The sequence below is a fragment of the Lygodium microphyllum genome, chromosome 9, assembly GCF_053477565.2.
Source record: "Lygodium microphyllum isolate KBCC chromosome 9, Lygodium_microphyllum_v1.1.10, whole genome shotgun sequence".
In the NCBI taxonomy this organism is placed as follows: domain Eukaryota; kingdom Viridiplantae; phylum Streptophyta; class Polypodiopsida; order Schizaeales; family Lygodiaceae; genus Lygodium; species Lygodium microphyllum.
In genome coordinates this window covers 43,009,720-43,030,913 of record NC_141143.1, presented here as the reverse complement: position 1 = coordinate 43,030,913, position 21,194 = coordinate 43,009,720, and the positions used below count along the sequence as shown (strand labels likewise).

General features: G+C 39.5%; 3 protein-coding genes across 4 annotated transcripts in view; 1 reads left to right on the top strand and 2 right to left on the bottom strand.

Moving 5' to 3' along the window:
- Positions 1-21,194, bottom strand: part of LOC148030983 (MADS-box transcription factor 23-like) — a 127,560-nt gene that overhangs the window by 66,824 nt on the left and 39,542 nt on the right. The gene's annotated exons all lie outside the window — the stretch shown is intronic.
- Positions 1,216-2,689, top strand: LOC148030985 (uncharacterized). The gene is made up of 4 exons (XM_087685828.1): positions 1,216-2,240; positions 2,327-2,491; positions 2,571-2,638; positions 2,673-2,689. Exons 1-4 carry the CDS (start codon positions 1,216-1,218, stop codon positions 2,687-2,689), a joined length of 1,275 nt encoding a protein of 424 aa, XP_087541954.1.
- On the bottom strand, positions 3,731-5,000 carry LOC148030984 (uncharacterized). The gene is made up of 4 exons (XM_087685827.1): positions 4,652-5,000; positions 4,091-4,576; positions 3,800-3,949; positions 3,731-3,753 (listed from the first exon to the last, which is right to left on the bottom strand). The coding sequence occupies exons 1-4, from the start codon at positions 4,950-4,952 to the stop codon at positions 3,731-3,733; spliced, it is 960 nt and encodes a 319-aa protein (XP_087541953.1). The 5' UTR covers positions 4,953-5,000.

Below are 21,194 nucleotides of genomic sequence, written 5' to 3'. Positions count from 1 at the left end.
GCGATAAGAGAGAAACGATTGAGACGGAAAGGCCCCCTCGCGCCGTATCGGCGATCCCAGTAAGAAGTGCTAGAGCCACAACAAAAGTAGTCACACGAGCCTCAGGAACGCTGAAAGAAGACTAGAGTATGGGTTGAGACATGTTTCTAACTTCTCACGATACGGCGCGATAAGAGAGAAACGATTGAGACGGAAAGGCCCCCTCGCGCCGTATCGGCGATCCCAGTAAGAAGTGCTACAGCCACAACAAAAGTGGTCACACGAGCTTTAGGAACACTGAAAGAAGACTAGATCTACAGAACCTCCAAAACGAAGCGAAGAGAGAAAAGCGAAGAAAGCCAAAGGTCGCTCTCGCGCCGTATCAGCAAAACAGACAAAGGTCAGAAACCAAAAAAACCGTACAGATACGAAACACACCCTTATGTAGGCGCGGATTATGCCACCTGGCAGTATCCGTTGGGTAACACGTGTGCGAAAACCACGTGGCGAACAAGTGGACCCGTAATTAGTTGACACGTAGCATACGGACCATTAATGCAGACACGTGGCACAATCAGTATCGGAGACGTGTCTGACACGTGTCATGATTTACCTGGGTATATAAGTGGTCATTTATCCGACGTGTACACTTTTCCGCAAGCAAAAAGAGGTGTGCCGATACGGAGCGAGGGCGTCCAAATGGCGTAGTCGCTTTCTCCTTATCGCGCCGTATCGGCGTGTCGTCTCTGATACGGAGCGAGTGCGTCCAAACGGCCTTGTCGCTTTCACCTAATCGCGCCGTATCGGCGCCTCACCTCTGATACAGAGCGAGTGCGTCCAAACGGCCTTCACGCTTTCACCTAATCGCGCCGTATCGTCGCCTCACCTCTGATACGGAGCGAGTGCGTCCAAACGGCCTTCACGCTTTCACCTAATCGCGCCGTATCGGCGCCTCACCTCTGATACGGAGCGAGTGCGTCCAAACGGCCTTCACGCTTTCACCTAATCGCGCCGTATCGGCGCCTCACCTCTGATACGGAGCGAGGGCGCTGGAACGGTGTGGTCGCAATCTCCTTATCGCGCCGTATCATCTTCACATCTCCGATACGGAGCGAGGGCGCTAAAGCAGTCTGTGCGTTCGCTTCTCATCGCGCCGTATCGTCTTGTCATCTCCGACTCCTATTCGCGCCGTATTATCTTCTCATCTTGTCCTGGTTGTTTTTTTTCATTTTCTGGATGGCAAGGACAAAGCAAACTGCAAGAAGAGTGTATTTAGATGGGAAGGACAGTGGGGGTAGAAGAAAGTTAAAATTTGATGAATCTAAGGGGGTAGAAGAAGCTGGTCCATCACAGGCTCCAGAGCATTCAAGAACAGAAATCCCTCCTACACCAGGTGTTGTCCTTACATCTTCCATAAATGTTACTTCACCTGAAGTTGAGGAAGCAAAGGATGAGGCTTACCCTGTGAAAGATTCATTCCCTTCAATGGTACCTGAGCCCACATCTGCTGAAGCCACTGAACACCCCAAGTCAGAAAAGAGAAAGAGGAAGTCCAGGTTCTTCTATATGCAAAGATGTTTCAGTGAAATCAGGAAAGCCCAAAGAGCTACCCAGCATGTCATTCCAAAAGCTGCTTTTATAAGGGTGGTTAAAGAGATCTCTGATAGATTGTCTCAAGTGGCAACTGTCTCTGGTCTAAATAAGAGGTGGCAACTCTCAGCCATTCTTGCCCTGCAAGAGGCTGCAGAAGATTTTGTTATTGATTTCATGAACGACGCTTACATTGCTGCCGCCCATGCTCATAGGATCACCCTTATGAATAAAGATTTCAGCATCATTAGCAGAGTGAGGTATAGGTTTGACAAAGTCCTGAGGCCCTTGCCTTCCAATGATCAAAAAGCCTTTGAAATCCTCAACATTCCCCCAAAATTGTCTAGGAAAGAGAAAAAGCTTAAAGTTGAAGATGTTAGTGACCTTTACCCTACAAGGGGTCCCACCCAGCAGGGTGCCACCCAGCAGGAGGCTTTCTTGAGTGAAGAAAATCAAGAGATGTTTGAAACTGAAGAGGATGTTTACAAGAGGAAAGCCGCATCACTTGCTCCCGTCAACAGCGAGAGGATGGGCAAAGTGTATGGGCAAATTCTTGTGAATGTTGCTGGGGAATCTGAGGAGGAATATCTTAGTATATCTCCCGAGGACAAGCCCATGTTGGAAAAAAGGGATGTCCAACTATCTGACTCCGTGGTATTTTGTTGCATAAGGTAAGGTTTTTTGTTGCATAAGTTAAGTCTTTTCAATTATATTTTGGATGAAATTGGTATTGAATAGCTTTTGCTATTATCTGCAGGGCATTGGTGTCCTCTCTCACTCTCGATATCCGAAGAACCATATACATTGTGGATCCACTTCTCTCTGTGGGACTTTTTGCAAAATCTGGTTCTAATATTTTACCATTTTTTCGTAGCTTCGATAGTGTGAGAAATTACCACATCTTTTTCCCTTATGTAGAAAGGTATTTTTCTTTTTCTGTAGAGGAGAATTTATGTTCATTTGCTTTCACCCTTCTACTCACCTCTTTTATGAATTTGCAGAGGGCATTGGAGTCTCATCTACATTAATTGTCTTTCAAGGGAAATTATCTTTATGAATTCTCTCAGCGGTGTTCACGGTCAAGCACGGATGTATGTTGGAAGAAAATTACTTTCTTTGATTTCTTTTATAAATAATATTTTGAACTTACAAAGCTTCCTTTTGCAGTGCTGCTAGACTCGTTTCTACCTTTTTGGATACAACATACGAGGATCTTGCTGATCCTCAAAGGCCGTATACTTTTCTTCTACAAGAAGTCCCATTGCAAAGCGATGCGCATTCTTGTGGATGGAGAGTTATCTCAAACATTTGCAGAATAGTGGATTCAAAGCTGTTACAAATAGAGGGAGTGAATGTAAGTTTATTTCATTTGATGTTTGTGTAACCCTTATCATGATGTCTTTTCACTAACTTATAACATTTATTCTTACAGTGTAGAGACTATCCTGAATCATATATTTGGTGGATAAGGGAGAGATGCATCGAGCTGATTCTAGACAAAGCAATCACACCATATGATCCTGACTCCCCTCTTCCTCCCAATACATCAATGGCCAAGGGCACAAGCAAGGGAAAGGTCAAGGGAAAGGGTAAGGACAATGGCAATGGTAAAGACAAGGGCAAGGGAAAAGGCAGTGGGACCACTGCTGCAGAGTCTAAGAAAAAAGGAATGCCAGTGCTCTCTCCTCTTAAATTTGATCCATCCCCTCTTAAGCCCCAAGAAAGGAGACTACCTGTAAAGGTCAAATTTTTCCAACAATCAAAGAAAGGCCCCGTGAGAAAAAATATCTTTGAAGAAATCGATAAAGAATGAAAATAGCAAACATAAGCATACACGAGCCATTTTATTTTGGCTTTGTACATTTTTATGCAATTTTTGTATCTCATTGTGTAATGAAAATTTTCACTTGTAAATCGAATGCAATGTACATTTTATACACGAGCCTTATTATTTTGGCCTTCTACATTTTTATGCAATTTTTGTACCTCATTGTGCAATGAAAATTTTCACTTGTAAATCGGATGCAATGTACATTTTATTTATACACATTCGAAAGGCGACTTGCTTCACGATAGCTTATGAAGTTCCCATTTAAAAATATCTTAAGGACAGTCTATTGAGATAAATTCCTGCCAAGTTTTCATTCTTAAGGCCCCAAACTCACAATTGTGGGAGACAAACAACTCGTACAAAAGAAAGAGCGCTCGGCTCTTTTACCAATTGTTACACCATTCACTTTGAACTTGTATGTAGGGGATATATTGTCTAGCAATTCCAATGTATCCCTCACATCTTTTAGACTCCAATTGGAAGTAACACTCACCTTCTTTACTTCTTCATGCGGAAAAACGTGCACCACAAGTTCATATGGTGTGTTCTCTGTATCAGAATCCAAGGGAACCCAAACACCCAATCTTAGTTTGTATCGCCTGTACTCAAAGGCCAAAGCGAGATTTTGGCGAGGGATACTGTCAGCCAAAGCCAAGGATTGAGGGCATGCACTGCACCTCAAGATATCACCTTTATGATCGCACTCTCTAGATTTCCAATGCGTCCCTATAGTGTTGTCCAAATCCTCTTCCGAAAAGTTTCTACTTAACCAGGATACCTTCATTCTTTGTAAATTTGCTGTTTTGAAGCAAGCCACGAAGATATGGAGGGGTACAAACCATGATAAACGTATTCTTCTTGAGATCCTTCCAGCTGTCATGGACTTCTTAATATCCTGAGATATTTTGAATTTGAAACTTTGCACTGTTACCTTGTCAGGAATCTCCCAATTTAGAGATGAAAGACTTGGCAATGGCAAATCTTCGATATTCCCATACCTATCCGCTTTAGAGGGAACCACATACTGTGCATAATATATAAAAACCTTGCATTCACTATAAAAAGACACAGTTTGATCGGCATAAATAATGTCTGCCAATCCCTTATGAATGGCATGGAAAGTTCCACTTAGGCTTTCCACAGGTTGCCATTCAATACTTGTTGACGGAAAGATATCTACAATGACGAACCGTTTGTTAGAACTTGCATAAATGGAAAATAATTATATACGTTATTCAACTTATAACTTACAATGTGTTTGTTGGGAAACACGTTCGTTTGGAGGCAAGTGCATATCCTTGGCCATGTAAACATGTTGCACCTTGACAAACCAGCCTTCGGGCATAATTTTGAAGGCAATGATACGCCCCTTCCAGTGATGTTTTATATCTTCTCGTTTCCTTCTTTTCACCTTATGAGAGCCCTTGCAAGATGGCAGCATGGTAACCCAATCGTTTACAGCAAAGGTTTTGGGCTCAAAATTTCCATCTACTCCCTGGCTATAGACTGTGCAAGAGTGTATTAAACGAGAAGGGCACCTGGAGGAAGCCATGAAAAGAATGAAAGCGCAGAGAAAGAAGCTCAAAGAGGGGTGAATGAACTAAAAAGTAGCGCCAAGAACCCAAACGAGTATGTATTGGGCGCCAAAAACAATATTGAAAGATCTCCCGACTTTCAAAAAACTCATTATTAATTTCATCACATCTCTGTCATGTATTTTGTCAGATTTGTAAGTAAATAACGTCTTTGGGACTCCAAAACATGTCAGACTTTAGGGGTTTTGGCTAAAAAAGAAGAGATAATCACGAAATGGACTCCACTATCTCTAAAAAAGAGGAGACAAGAATACCATATTCTTGCACACGTGGCGAACTCTCTTTGGCCCTTTCCTTAATCCCGTGATTAACAAAAGTGCATTTTTTGAAGCGTTTTTGGCCCTAATGGAGCAAAGTAATCTCGTGACTACAAAAGAATTAAAGGTATGGAAAGAATGGAATGAAAAAGCCAAAAAGGTGATGTATTAGCTATATATAGTCATTGATAATACTATGCTAGGACATATAAAAAATGTAAAAACTTCACATGTAGCTTGGATAATTTTCAAGAACATGACTTTAGTAAATACAAAGACATAAAAGATTTAACTCAAGGAAAAGTTAAATACTCTAAAGAAAGAGAAGATTTCTGTAAATGATTATGTTTTAAAAGTAAAAAGCATTACAGATGCCTCAACAACTATTTGTTGGGAATAAAGAATCACCAAGCCTTTTATATATATAGGAGTATGAACTCATGCTTAGCACTTATACTTTACATATATCTATCTCAAAAACCTAAAAGAGGTACAAATTATTGTTGTACCCACACATCATACAACTCTCACTTTCTACTCTCTACTATTGATTACATTTTCGTCTCTCGCTGCCATCACCATCGGTAACCATTACATCTCTACGCATCGAATACTTCAAACTAGTATTAGAGCATCAATCATCATGAGCATGCTTCTCGGAGTTCATTCAAGCCATGTTAGCTCATCCCATGTAAAGAGAATAATAAGAGGTCTTCAATCTTGATCAAGTCACATGTCACACAGGTCATCAAGAGCAATTTGCAGGTCATGCAGGACATGCAACCTACGCATAGATCATAGGACACAATCTATTTGCAAGTCACTAGTCGCAGTCAGGTGCAGGTTAAGGTAGTAGTCGGTAGCAATTCGCAAGTCAACACAGATTGCATATAGCGTCTCCATAGTCCATATTTTTTGTCTTAACAAAAGTCACGTTTTTTTCCAAAAAGTTTATCCTTTGGTAAATTTTGTGGGCTACCACACGCGAAAAAGCATAGATTGAGAAATCCTAAAGATTGTTCATGCATTTACTCTTGCAATTTGGGCTTCTAACATATACTTGGAGATTTTACTTGACTGAGTAAAATTTGTGAAATTTACATATAGTTGGATCTCAAATTGAAACTTTTCATGTATTTGTGAAAATTGCATAGTGAAAAATACAAATTTCTAAAATTTTAATACATTGGACCCCACATAATTTGGGACTTCTATAAAATTTTTAAAATTTTGTGTCAAGTTTGGTCTTAATATGCACTTACAGTATAATTTCTATGCAAATTGAGCACATTGGACCCCCGAAAATTTTGGGGCTTATAAAAATTTGTAAAATCTTAGCAAAATTGGATCGTGGAATCTACTTGAGAGTTATGCTTGATTTTGGAGCAATGTATGATACAATTAGAGCAGTTTGAGCAGATAAATTTTGGGACTTTTAACCTTGGTCAAATTTCACCCTTGGATGCATAATTTGGAGTTAAAATTGCATCCAAAAATTAGGGCTTGCTCATGCAATTTGATGTATTGGCATATCGCATAGCTACAATTACTTGTGATGTGCTATATAACACATTTTGTGACTCTAAAAATTCATTTTCATATCTAAAATTTTTGTAATTACTTGGTTTTTCATTGTTTCTTGGTACTTATTTTGTACCTTGGTCATTTGTGTGATAGTCAGAATTACATTTGTTGACCTTTGAGACATTTTTGGGCTATAAATAATGGCTCGCAACAATGATAGCAAATCTTTTGCACATTAAGAAGGTTGAGGATGCACAAAACTTCACTATATGGCAGAAGCAATGCTATAATGTATTGGTGCACAAGAAACTTGTGAAGCCCATAAAGACAAAAGGAGTAAAACCAACAATCATGGATCAAGATGAGTGGGATGAGTTAGATGAGCTTGCATGCTCTACCATAGAGCTTTCAATGTCAGACACTTTGTTATTTAACATAGAGATTTGAAACCTGCTTATGATATGTAACAAAGACTTGAGAAGTTATATGCTCAAGAAAGTGTGGTAAGCAAGGTTTATTGGTTGAAATTTTTGATAGACCTTAGTATGAAGGAAGGTACGTCTATGTCTATACATGTGACAGAGTTTAACTCTATTTTCAGCTAGCTGATTGCTTTGGAGTTCAAATTTGATGAGGAGTTCAAGGCAACATTTTTGCTATGCACTTTGCCTAAAAGCTGAGACACTTTTACGACAACAATGAGTAACTCTAATACCATACTGTTATATTTAGATGTGGAAAGCTCTTTACTCATGGAAGAGCTAAATTGGCAAAATAATTTAGCAAACAAGTCTTCCCATGCACTACGTACTAGAGGCAGATTCCAACAAAAGGGTGATTCTGAAAATAAAGCATGTAGCAAGTGCCATGGAAAAAATATAGAGTGCCATCATTGTGGCAAGAAAGGTCACTTAGAGTGAGATTACTTTAAGTGGAAGAAAAAGAAGGGCAAGGGTAAAAGACATTGATGATATCGAAGATGAGAAAAAGCATAGCAAACATGCAATGAAGAGCAGTGTAAGAATAGAGAAAGTCAATGTAGTCAGTTACAAGAGTGAGAGTGGCAGTGACGTACTCATTACTTTTTCCTTTAGTGCACAGTCATTGATTGCAAATTCTGATGATGACATGCACACTTGGATTCTTGATTCAAGTGCTTCATTCCATGTGACACCACACCTGACTGGTTTTCTAACGATAATGGTAGTAGACATGGTATTGTCCACTTGGTGGACAACTATGTGTGTGACATTGTAAGGATTGGCAGTGTGCACTTGGCCTTTCAGCATGGTTTAGTCTTCATCTTGCATAATGTGAGGCATGTATCCTAGCTCAAGAAGATATTTGAGGAGCATATGGTAGCTAGATGATGAAGGCTACCGCACCACTTTTGGGGATGGCAAATGAAAGAAATGTATGGGACCTAGGATTTTTGCTAAAGGCTCTAAGATCAACACTGTATCTATTACATGTATAGTATGTGTGACCATATTGTCACCATAATCGACTAGCCAAGTGTGTCTCTGGGGCACAGCCAATTATTGGGATACATGAGTCAAATTAGAATGAAAGTGCTTTCTTATTTGGGTTATTCATCTAAAAGAAGTGCTAAACATGTCCAAGCATTTTACTCAAGTCCAAAAAGAGGACATACCAAAACCTCTTGAAGAGGTCATGGTACGGGACGTATTGGTGATAACCAACAAAATAAGTTAAATCAATAGTTTGGTACTATGCAAGTTTGAGGAGGCCATGACAAGTTTAGAGATGAGGGGAGCTCTAGAGGAAGAGATAAAGGGTAGAATAGAGATTCTTACATATGTAGTATTACTTGCCATTATTGTGGTAAAATAGATCATATTCTAGCCCAATGTTACACTAAGAAAGATAATATGCACAATTGTAAATTACAGCAAGAAAATTATGCATCATCTTCACGATAGAATGAAGATAAAAAATGAGCATCTATTTGTTATGCATCATGTGATGAATGTTGTTTTAGAAAAGAAGACACATGATGATGTATGGCATGTTGATTCATGTATATCTAATCATGTAACCATCCATGTTGAATGGTTTGAAGAGATGTTGGATTTACAAATTCCGGGTTATGTATGCATGTTGGGGGGCTGAGTGTGCAATGAAGTGCGAGATAGAAATGGAGCAAGAGCAGTATTGAGAGTAAAAGAAAGAATCCCAAGATGAGTGTACCAATTAGTGATAGTATACAAATAATAAAATGCATGTATATGTTAGGGTACAAATAAGGATGTGTTCACACCCATAAGTTTATACACATAGATTAACAAACTTTACGCCCGATAACCTCCCATTTAAAGGCTTGAAGTGTTACCTTTAAGCTAGCCAACTTCCACTAATTGAATACAATTCTCATGTTAAGCCTTTGCAAGACTCTTAGTGAGAATATCGACAAGGCTATCTTAAGTTTTGACCTTAGTGAGTGTGACAAGACCATCATGCAAGACCTTTCAAATGAAGTTTTATTGAAAATCTATGTATTTGGTACGTGCATGAAACATGGCATTCTTAGCCAGACATACGGCACTCTGGCTATCACAACCAAGCATTGGAGTAAGAGAAGAAATAATAAAATCCTTGACCAAACAGCCAAGCCAAATAACTTCCTTAAAAGCTTTTGTGATGAAATATATTTAGCTTCTCTGTAGTGCTCAATGCTACAATTTTCTACAACATTGAATACCACAAAATAGCACCACCAAACAAAGTAAAGACTAACCACTAATAGATTTTCTAGTGTCAAGATCTCTTGCCATGTCTGAATCACAGAATCCTTGCAAATCTAGTGTACCCTTTCCATAGCATATACACTTTTCTTGTGTACCTTTTAAGTATCTTAAGATACATTTTATTGCTTCCCAATGTGGCTTGCTAGGGTTAGATATGAATCTAGTAACAATTCCTACTGCATTAGCAATGTCAGGATGAGTTGCAACCATGGCATACATCCAAGAACCACAAGTTGATGCATAAAGTATGCCCTTCATAGTAATAGCAACTACATCATCTTTTGGGCAATCAGATTTGCTAAGCTTTGCATATCGCAGTAAAGGCACACCAAGAGGCTTAGCATTAGCCATATTAAAATATTCAAAGTACTTTGTTGATAAACTTGTCATATGAGAGAAACAAGTGTTGTCCTCTATCTCTTTTCATGCGCATGCCTAAAATATGTTCAGCTTCCCCCAAATCTTTCATTGAGAAGGCTAAATTCAGTTGCCTTTTAAGAGCATTTAAAGTACTTTTATACTTTCCTGCAATTAGCATGTCATCCACACATAAGACTAGCACAATAAGGCTTCCATTATCAGTCTTTTTAGTTTATAAGCAATGATCTGCATGACTATGTTTAAATCCATGACTAAACATAAAAGTATCAAACTTTTTATTTCATTGTCTAGGGGCTTGTTTCAACCCATATAAGCAACATTTCAACTTACAAACTATATGCTCTTTCCCTGGAATAGCAAAACCTTTAGACGGTTTCATGTACAACTCTTCATCTAGATCACCATGAAGAAAAGTAGTATTCTCATCCATCTGATCCAACTCTAAATCCAAGGATACAGATCTTTGTTGTCCATTATCTTCTACTTGTAGCACAATAGATTGCTGCTCATTTTCAGCATCAAAAGGAACATAATCTTCAACTAATGGTTGCTGGATGGCAAGCTATTCATGCTGAAATTTGACATTCTTTGTATCAAGGTCACCACGTATATCATTTTTCAACAACTTTGCCTCATTAAACACTACATCTCGGCTACGTATCTCGGCTACGTACTTTCTTCCTATCTTAAGGAATCTAAACTCTATAAGCCATCTCTCCCTCAACTCCATATCCCATGAGGATGCCCTTGATGGATTTAGTTCTCTGATTTACAGAAACATGCACAAAGGCATCACAACCAAAGACACACAAATGATCATATGAAGCAAGTTTTCCAAACTAAACCTCTTCAAGAATGCCATTTTCCAATACATGATTGGGAGATCAATTGCATGACTTTCTACTGACATCATCAATAAAAGTTTTGAATGGCATTCCTAAATAAAACATCATCATTAGAAACTTTTTGAACTCAATAAACCATCATCATTAGAAACTTTTTGAACTCGTTAGAAACACATACACCCATGAATTTCTACTGAAATCATCAATAAAAGTGACCAAGTACAATGTACCCCCATGTGAATTAACAGGCATAGTACACACATCAGAGTGTACTAAGTCAAGAGCATTGGAAATTTTAACGACACCAGAGTAATTAGGAGACTTCACATGTTTTCCATACATGCAATCATTACAAAAGTCGAGACCAAAGCCTTTTACATCAAATCTCCCTAATAAATAGGAGAGAACTCGAAGGCCTCTCTGGCTCATATGACCAAGTCTTTTATGCCAAAGTTTCATCTATGAAAATGAACTTCAGCCACATCCAAAAACTTGCCAAGTAATGCTTTACAATGCAAATAGTACAAAGTCCCATTTTTGCTACCTTTAACAATTAGCATAGAGCCCTTGAGGACCTTCTAAGATCCACCATCATGGCCATTTTCAAGAGCCAAGTGAATGGTACCTACACCCTCTATTTTACATGCATAATTGTTACCCAAGTAAACCTTGCCTAGGCAACCTACATTGTATTTAGAAAAGGACTCGAAAGAGGGAGTAACATAAAAAGAGACACTAGTGTCCACTATCCATGATTGGAACAGTCCATCATGAGCTGAAAATAAGGCATCAATCACCTCCCTATTGGTGATATGCAACTCACTTGCTACTACCATAACATCTACATCATTGCATGAGGCTGCAACAAGTATCTCTCCGGTGTCAGAGAGCTTTTCAATTACCACACTAGATGCAACATTTGCCTTTGTAGCTTCTTTTGAGGGAGAGATGTAATTGTCTTTCTTGCCATCCTTATTTTTATTTCCTTGAGGTTTCTTTCTTTTTGGATATTTCTTATAGTATCGACAATTCGGCTTTTTATGCCCTTTATGCCCACATTGATAGTAAGTAACATCTTGTTGTTTGCCATTGCTTTAACTCCTGCTTTTCCATTTATTTCTTGTATTACCCCTCCTTTTTGACCTGCCTCTAAAATGATAGGTTGAATCACTATTATCTCTACTAGACTTTCTTTTGATCTTCTCATTGAGAATAGAGCCCTAACACCATCAAAAGTCAAAGTAGGGTTGTTGCTTAGTGAAACGACCAAAGACTCCTAGCTATTAAGGAAAGTCATCAACAAGAAAATAGCCTTCAATTTATCATTAAAGGGCTACAACCTAGAGTCCTACAAAGCAATTGACTCAAAATCCCTATGAAAGCACTCAAATACTCCGATGTTGGCTTAGACTTATTCAACTCCATGTTCACATTTTTACACATGAGATACACTTGATTTACCATAGTTATATTTTCATAAGTATCCTTCAACTTTTTCAATATGGCATAAACCGTATCAAGATACTTAATGTCTATAAGTACATCATCAAATACAACCATTTTAATATATGCAATGGCCGTCTTGTTGAGTCTAGCCCAATCCTCATCTATCATAGTTGTATGCTTGATTTCCAAGAGAGCATCATCACAATCCTTGAGTTAAAAAATGCATTGCATCTTGTCCTTCATTTCAAGAAGGGATTTAGTATCATTGTTGCTAGAAGCATTAGTGGCCACTATTTAGCAAACTACTAAGTTTCCATGTTGTATTTTATGAGATTAAATATTAGGCTCAACATTTAGCTAATTTTAGCCCAAAATTTCAAGAGATAAGAGCAAGATTTGATCCAAGTTTATGTATAGCAATAGAAGGAATGACTTTCAATAATATAAGTGAGTTTTCAGCATATAATCCATGCATACACCACTGCAAAGTGACTTTAGCAATATTACCAAAAATACATTTGTAATAGTCCCAAATATACAAATGATCACTAAGACTGCTACATCGTGAATATTCAGCAATATATTCAACTCAATGGAAGCTATTAAACATGTACAGTACATACAAATGTGCCCAAAAGTACTTCTGATACATAGAAACACTAGAATTCTCTGTACTTTCTTTAAAATCTCACAAGTGGAAGATAATAAGCTCAAATTTCATTGCTTGCAGTACTAAGATTACTTCAGCAATGTCCTTGATGAACATTTCACACATCAAATTTTCCAAAATTCACAAATTTCAACAAAAGCCCCAAAATTCCACTAACCAATCTACCCCAATTGCATTAATATGTGTTTTCAAGAGCATAAAATATATAAATTTAGCAAAATTCTATAGAATTTTGCAAAAGCTCCTAATTTCTTAGGTCCAAATGTGCACCAATGTAAATACATTTGGCTCAACTGAGGAAAACTTGACTGATACATGAAAAGCCCTAAAATTTGCAAGACCAACGCACACAATTTCTATCATTTTCAAATCCAATGTCATTGTTATGTATGATCAACATTAAATCTAAGAAAATCCCCAAATTTTCAACCATAATACACAAATCTGGGAGCTGTGCTTATGCGTGTGAATCCCCATTAGTAAGAAGAAAATAAAATATAATTTTTTTAAAAAAAATTGACAAAACAGGAGCTATCAAACCATAGCGCCCATTGACATGGCTCACGCTTGGCTCGTCACGCCACATCAGACTACGCCGTCGCTTAGCGACTTGCTTGTTGAGTCACATCCCCTATGGCCTATCACACCTAGTCTCTATGCATGTTTGAGTCATGACAACTATTGATGGGATATTGCCTCATGCCTAGTCATGTTGTGATTGCTTGCATGTGACCAATTTGGTCAAGCACAAAATGGCCATCGCCAAGGCTTGCCTACTGCCGATGTTATCTTAAAGAAGTGCAACTAATGAAATTGACCAGTTGACTAGTCAAGAGAAATGCTTGCTCTCCATTGATTAGTTGAAAGGTGAATGGCTTGGCTTCTTCTTCCTGTGTGTAGGACTTATTCGTACTGTCCTTAGAAAGCACACACATATTATTTCTGCAACTTTGATACTAGTTTGTTGGGGGGTGAGCGCGCAATGAAGTGCGAGACAGAAATTGAGCAAGAGCAGTATTGAGAGTGAGAGTAAGAGAATCCCAAGATGAGTATACCAATTAGTGACAATACACAAAGAATAAAATGTATTTATATGTTAGGATACAAATAAGAGTGTATTCACACTTGTATATTTATACATACAAAGATTAAGAGACTTTACACCTGAAGGAACTTTACATCCAATAGTGCAAATGAGTGATGATTCATGCCACCCAATTTCACACATTGAAAAAGTTCTTTTGTCCTTGCATGAAGGTGAGACAAAGAGTCTCTTGGATATATTACGTGTGCTATTCATCACAAAGAATTTAGTGTTTGTTGGTTAGATGGTAGAGCAAGGACTGCAAGTTCAATTTAATGCAAAGGTTATTTTAGAAAGGATTTCAATAATAAGTTTAGGTTGGTCATAAAACAATGTAGAGTTGGCCCCATGCTTACTTTAGATATTAGAATTCTTGCTATGAATGATGTTATGTATGCTAAAGGTAAAGGAATGGTTTAGACATTGAAATATGGCACAAACGTATTGGACATGCAAATATGCAAATACTAAAATTAATGCAATCCAAAGGGTTAGCTACACGGTTACTTGCTTTTAGAGTTGCACAATTATGAAGCATGCCAATTTGCTAACTAGACAAGACAATCTTTTCTACATGATAGAGATGTGAGTAGGAATATACTTGATGATGTGTATACACATATTTGGGAATCTACACAAAATATATCTCTTGGTGGTAGCAAACATTTTATCATGTTTATTGATTATTATTTAAGAAAGTTGTGGGTGTATTTTATGAAGGAAAAGAGTGACACATTTGAGCACTTTAAAACTTTCAAGTCTATTAGTCTTGAAAGTTAAGTAAACATCAAATGGAGAGGAAGAGTATCTCTATAATGAGTTCACTAACTTCTTAAGATCTCATGAAATAAAGAGAAAGTCTAATTGTGAGTATATCCCACAACAAAATGGGTTTGTACAAAGAAAAAATAAACATATTGTAGTAGTTACATTGGCATTAATGGCTAAAAAGAATTTATAAAAATATTTTTGGTTTGAAGCTCTTCATATTGCTGTCTATATTATGAACAAAACTTCCATAGTTGCAGTTCATGGAATGACCTTCGAAAAATGCTTTACAGGCAAGAATCTTGATCTATCACACTTGAAAGTGTTTATTTGTATTGCATATGTTAATGTGACAAATGAGATACAAAAGAAGCTTGATCCAAAGGCTAAAAGATATATTTTCATTGGATTTTCTTTGAGTAGAAAGAATATCGCTATTTTAACCCTGTCATGGGTGAGTTTAGAGTGAGTATGGATGCTATTTGTCATGAGATACGCAATTGGTATGCATCTAGTGGTGATACATTGGATAATAATGATGATATGGTTATATATAGAAAGAAAATAAAAAATCATGGAGCCTTAATGGACCAAAAAACATTATCATGTACTACATCTACAGATAGCCCTTCGTCTGAGGAGAAACTAAGGAGCCATTCCACATCTTTAGGTGTATCTATTAGTATTATAGATAAAGTTAAAGGAAAGAAGAAAGTATCAGATGGTAATGATGCATTTGCTAGTCATTTGGGGTTCAATGGAGATTTTAGTGGTTCAAAAAGCTTGGATGATGAGCTTGGTATTTATTCAATTAGGACACTATGTAACATGCTTGCCTATCGGCTGTTCAAGCACATTTTAGCGGTCCATCGAGAAACAAATATAAGCGTCGCTGCCCGGCTCTCCAATGCAAAGTTTCGGGGTTTGTCGCCTAGTAATTCCCAAGTCCGCCGCCTCGCAACGTAATGTTCGTGGCTGAACCCATTAGGATCGACCCAGAATCTAGATTCCTAGTGCTCAAGGTTTCCTATCAGCATTCTAGCATCTCGTCTTGGACATCCTACTTTACGCAAAAATACCCAAGCCAAAGCAGATCCAAGTTGCACTTGGTTCAAAGAGAATGGGAAACAAGAGGGATGCGTCGCTCAACCTCTCTATTAGTACGACATAGTCCCATTTCAATCCCCTAAAATGGCATGAATCGGGTTCTAACCTATCAATACCTAAAGGTCAAACATCAGTAAAAACTAGTGAGGAGCCTCTCAATTCTCTAGGACCATCCTACCATAGAACGGACCCGTCGGGGGTTCTGCCACATGCTTCTCTCAATAGACATTCTTTAGTTATCTAATTAGGTCTTATCACATTTATGTTTGACATTTAAAAATCTTCTTCCTTAATTGAGCATTTCAGGGAACATGGTTCATTCACATAACTTATGGTACTAACACGAAAACAAAGCAAGCAATCCTTTTGACAAACAAGTTCCTTAACTTATCTTCGAGTTAATCTTTGTCTCCAACCCATACAGGAGAAATTATGTATCCCTTCTGCCTTGCAGAAGTAACTGGTCCAAATCATATGGCACCATAAAGCTCCATCATTTATCTAGAATAGGATCTTCCAATGCCATAGACATTAGGCTCATGACAGTCTTCAACTACATTCTAGACTAGGCAAGGGCTTTCTAGAGCTCCACCTGACCCCAAGTGGCCTAGAAGTGAGACACAATTTCCGTGGTTAGCCTTTTCACCACTCGACCTTCGGCCCATGAATCGAGCAATGCCCACTCAGGTTGAAGTGCGATGTGACCTTGGAGATGATCCACCCGTGCAAAATATTCTTTCCTTAATTAATCTGGTTAAGAATCAAGCACAAACAAGGCATTCAGCCCTAATATCATTTTTCAAGAACACATTTCTTTATTCCCATGGAAACTTGTGATCATAGACCCCTGCCATGCATTTATAATCTAGCATAAGCACATGGAATAATCATCCCAACCATAATCCAACAATCAATTTAATGCAAAGCATTTAGGACATTTGATCAACCAATAGAAACAATTGTATTATTTTCCAAACCTTGCAAGAATAGTTGTGATAAACTTTCCGTCGCATATTTACTCTCCCTTTTGGGATCAAAGAGTGATGCTATGTAGAATTTTAATTGAATTTATCTTCCTTTCTGCTACGGCAAGGAGTCACGTATCATTTATGTAAGTTTCACATAATCTCTCCCATGTATATACTATCTATGTGCATAACCCTTAGGGTAACCTTGCGAACCCTAAACAATATTGTCCTGGGCAAAGATTAATTGAAGACTTATCAATGCTTAATACTTTAGAGTCTTATATGCTGCTTATACTATGCATGGATGTCACATAGGAACTAGGGGCAATTAACTTCCCTTGATTCAAGTACTTTGCAAACTTTATCCTCGAATATTTGAGATGAACTTTATCCTTTTAGTTAACCCATTATCATGGGCATAGCACAGTTTAATGCATCTCGTGCGAAAATCAAAGCAAGCAGTCCTTTAATTTGGAAATACATTACTTATGACTAGTATCGCTGTTGGATTGGCAGTGATGCCCTCACCCGAAGCTCCGTTGTTCATTGAGAGATTGCCATCTGCGTGCGATAATTTTCACTTGGGGGGCCATCCTTGATCTTCTTCTCTTTTAGACACGCTTCACACAAGACTTCCATGCATTGCACTCGATTAGTGAGGGCCAATTGGGGAGAGAATTAAGCTTGTGGGTGGAGGATGGTACTCTTGTTTCCAACCGCTTCCAATGATCATGTCCATGGCTCTCTCTTTGTCAATCTTGGTAGCCTGATAGGCCTTTGAAAGGGGCTTGAAACTCCGCAGGAGAAGAGCTTTGACTAGGAACAAGGGCTCATATGTGAAAAAGGTCCTTCATGCAAATGAAAGGAGAATGAAGAGAGGTGAAAGCCTTTGGTAATGATGGTCCCCTTCTTCTTTTTGCCTTCATAGACACTCCCTATCCCTATCTCTCTCTCTCTCTTAGCCCATGCAGCGACCTGGCCTCCTTGCGATGGGAAACAGAGGAAGAAGGAGCCGAATTACAACCTTGGGGGGGTGGGTTTATAGTTGGAAGGGGGTATTATAAGGGGGGAAAAACCTGAAGAGGAGGAGTGGTGGTGGCAGTGACCACCACCTTTTGTGCATGGTGGCGATGAGTTTTGTAGGCCCATGGCCTCATTCTTATCCTCTCCCTCATCATCATTTCGATCATTGACTACTTCTTCTTCTCCCTTGATAGAGTCGTCATCTTGCTCTTCTTTCCCCATGTCATCGCCTCCTCCCTCCTTGTACTCATGTAATATTCCCACCTGTGAATATTGACTTCCCGCACACTGCGTAAACCTTGTGCAAAGGTTATCCCACATATTGGATTTAATGGCAGTATAATGTGTAACCTGCACGTGAGAAATCGAAACCATTCGCATTGGCAAGGCAAGCCGAGGTTTAAAACCGAAATTCCCGCGTAAACACCCTCTTGGGAGGGGCAAAATAGTTATTATTAAAGCAATTTTTTTTATTTTTATCCCTTTTTCCCAGCCAATGCACGGCTGGAGAAGAGGGAGTGTAGGGGAATGGGTCAAGGATGAGTCGTGGGTCTGCATGGGAGGGGGGGAACCCATGCAAGGGCCACGTGGTGGAGCCCTTCTCTCCCCCCCCCCCATGCCTATATAAACACCCGATACGTGCTAAGGAGGAAGGAGGCTGGGGATACACGTCGCCGTGCTGAGGGGAGGATCAGACGAAGGGAGAGGGAAGGCTGCATGCTAGAGGATCAGACGAACGGGTGAGGAGGCTGCCGCTCTGAGAAACAAAGGCACGGGAAGGCACGATTAGAGTGGAGAGGCCAAACGCTGCTGTGAGGAAAGGGGAAGGATCAGACGATTCTGCCACTGCCATCGCCATTCCGCCGCCTGCTGTGCCCCGGTCCGTCTATGGCGTTGGGCTGCCATCCATACTCCCTGCCATCATCGCTATAATGATTAATTTCCCCCCTTTTCTGTCGTCGACCTCTACTCTAATCATTACCCCTTTTTCCTCCCACGTCACGTCTGTGACATGCTGAAGAAGCTCCCTTAGAACCTTCTAAGGATAAGGCTACTTTAGGCCTTGTGCACACGGGTTGCACCCCAGGTGTTGAAATCCCACACTCGTAGCTCCATCTCCTACGCAAGGAGGAAAGGTATCGACCTACACGCAACCTTGCAGAGCATGAACAAAGGCTAGAAGGAATCCGTGGAGTCCATAATCACGTCTACGATGGCTCCCAAGAAGATGCAAGGCACACCCGCGGGAGGTTCTTCCCCGGACTTACATGTGGATATCACCGCGGATCCACAAATCCAGGTTCCGTAAATATATTTCCACATGAAGAGATGTTTTAAATACGCTTAATTCCATAGGGAAATTCATACTACGTTATCATTAATTCAAGGGTAGTGATAATAGTACATTCGATAAATTATAGATAAAGGATCCGTGCATATCATGCATCTACAAAGTTATGAATGAAAAGCACTTATTCTCCTTGTGAACCTAGTTGCAAACGGTCTCGTCATGCATCTTCAATGTGAAAGCCACATATGGCCTAAGGTTAAAGGGGAAATTGTTAAAATGCATTGGTCATGTAGGAAAAGAGTATTTTGCATTTAGTCAAAACTCCCTTCGATATGATTCGCGTGAGGGATTTGTTAACTTCTGTTTCACGGCATGATAAAGAACCCCGATCTTATAAGTTAAAAAGATGTGTGCAATTAGATTAAATCGACACTTGCCTTAGTATTGCATGAACTTGCCTCGCGATGTTGTTGTATCTAAGGGTCGCACTTTTACCTTCGCAAACTTCATTTCATCATGTAACATTTAGGAATGATTGCATGGCTTATAAAAGCATGAAATGCAAATACTTGGACTCAAGGTTGTAGGTGTTATCCCTTGACCTAAATCCTAGTAAGCCCTATGTAGATTACTCTTCAAATTATCTTGCCTTTTGACTTTAACTAAAAGGAAGGGATAGGACTACTGCGGATCTTATGGCATGTGAAAGTAATGTATTACAGGTTTACATGTATTGTAGCATTTTGCAACTATTTTCCTACTTTAGATAAAGTATATCATCTCAAGGAAGGAATTGTCCTTGTCAAAGACAAGTAGGTCAATTTACCCAAGTCATTTGTAGTATCACGACTGCTAGGGTTTCGTATAGGCATAGCTAGCCGATTCAATAAAAACCTCAAGTACTAGCTAGGACTTGGCACGTTAGAGATGTGGCCAAGTAACGTAGTTGGACACCAAGTCGAAGTCCTCAAACCCAAAGGTCATGCCCACCTTCCCGGAGAAATTGAACGAATGGGACACGCACGCAAATAATGATCTAGGGTTTCTACCCTAAGGATCGTTCGACCTAGTGCTAGAACTTGGATTGAGTTGGAATCCCTAGGACCGAACGTTGTCGGTCTAGTGCAATTAGGATTGGGGTGAGTGAGAAGACACCCTAAACCCTACTTCGAGTCTACTCATAATTCTTGACCAGAAAACACCATTCAATGGGTGAAATGATCTCTTGGAATGGAGGCGACACTTGTGCAACAAGTTGCAAGGTCGCATAGCCTTGTGGTTTGATCACAAGAAAGTTTTGCCATTCCTTGGAATGAGGTTGGAAGGTTCTTGCGCAAGTTTAACTTGCAAGGGGATGGGTAGTCATCCTGTTACTTCGCCCTCATGAGGGAAAATTTGCCAAGTTAAGGGAAGTTAGATATTTGCTTGGACTCAAATGATTAATCAATAAATTAAAGCGTCATGCCGCCGGGATTTACTATTAATAAAACCTAAGGTATTGGTTAAGTTGGGTTAACAGGGAATGACCCTAACCCAAGGACAATAGGAATCTTGCCAAGTTGCAATTGATTCCGGATCGAATGCTGGATGCATTCGGAGAGAAGGAGTCACTCCTTAACAGTTTGCCAAATAAACGACCACTGGAATTGATTGTGCTTGTAACAGTTTAAAAAAACACTGTTTGCATTGTTTGCTCAAGGAACTAAAGGATCAAAAGATATATAAATGCTTCAGGTTGAAGGCCTGAAGGGAGGGGCAGCTTCAGTTACCCCCGACTGCCTGCCTGACCCTAACCAAGGGGGTTGTTGACCGTGCCGGGAACGTGGACCGAACCCGCCGCGAGAGGTCTTTCCGTTGAGCTCTACTTGGAGCAGGAGGACGCTTGGGTTCCAGGGGGGGCTCTGGCCGTAAATCCCTCGCCTTCCGGGTCCTGTACAAGAGACTAACGTGACTCGGGATTGGATCTCGAGGCCCGCATACTAGTCTACGGGCAGAAGCTTGGAATAGTGATCCCTAGCGGATTACTAGATAGCCTTCGGGCGGATTATGGACAAGCCTACGGGCGGA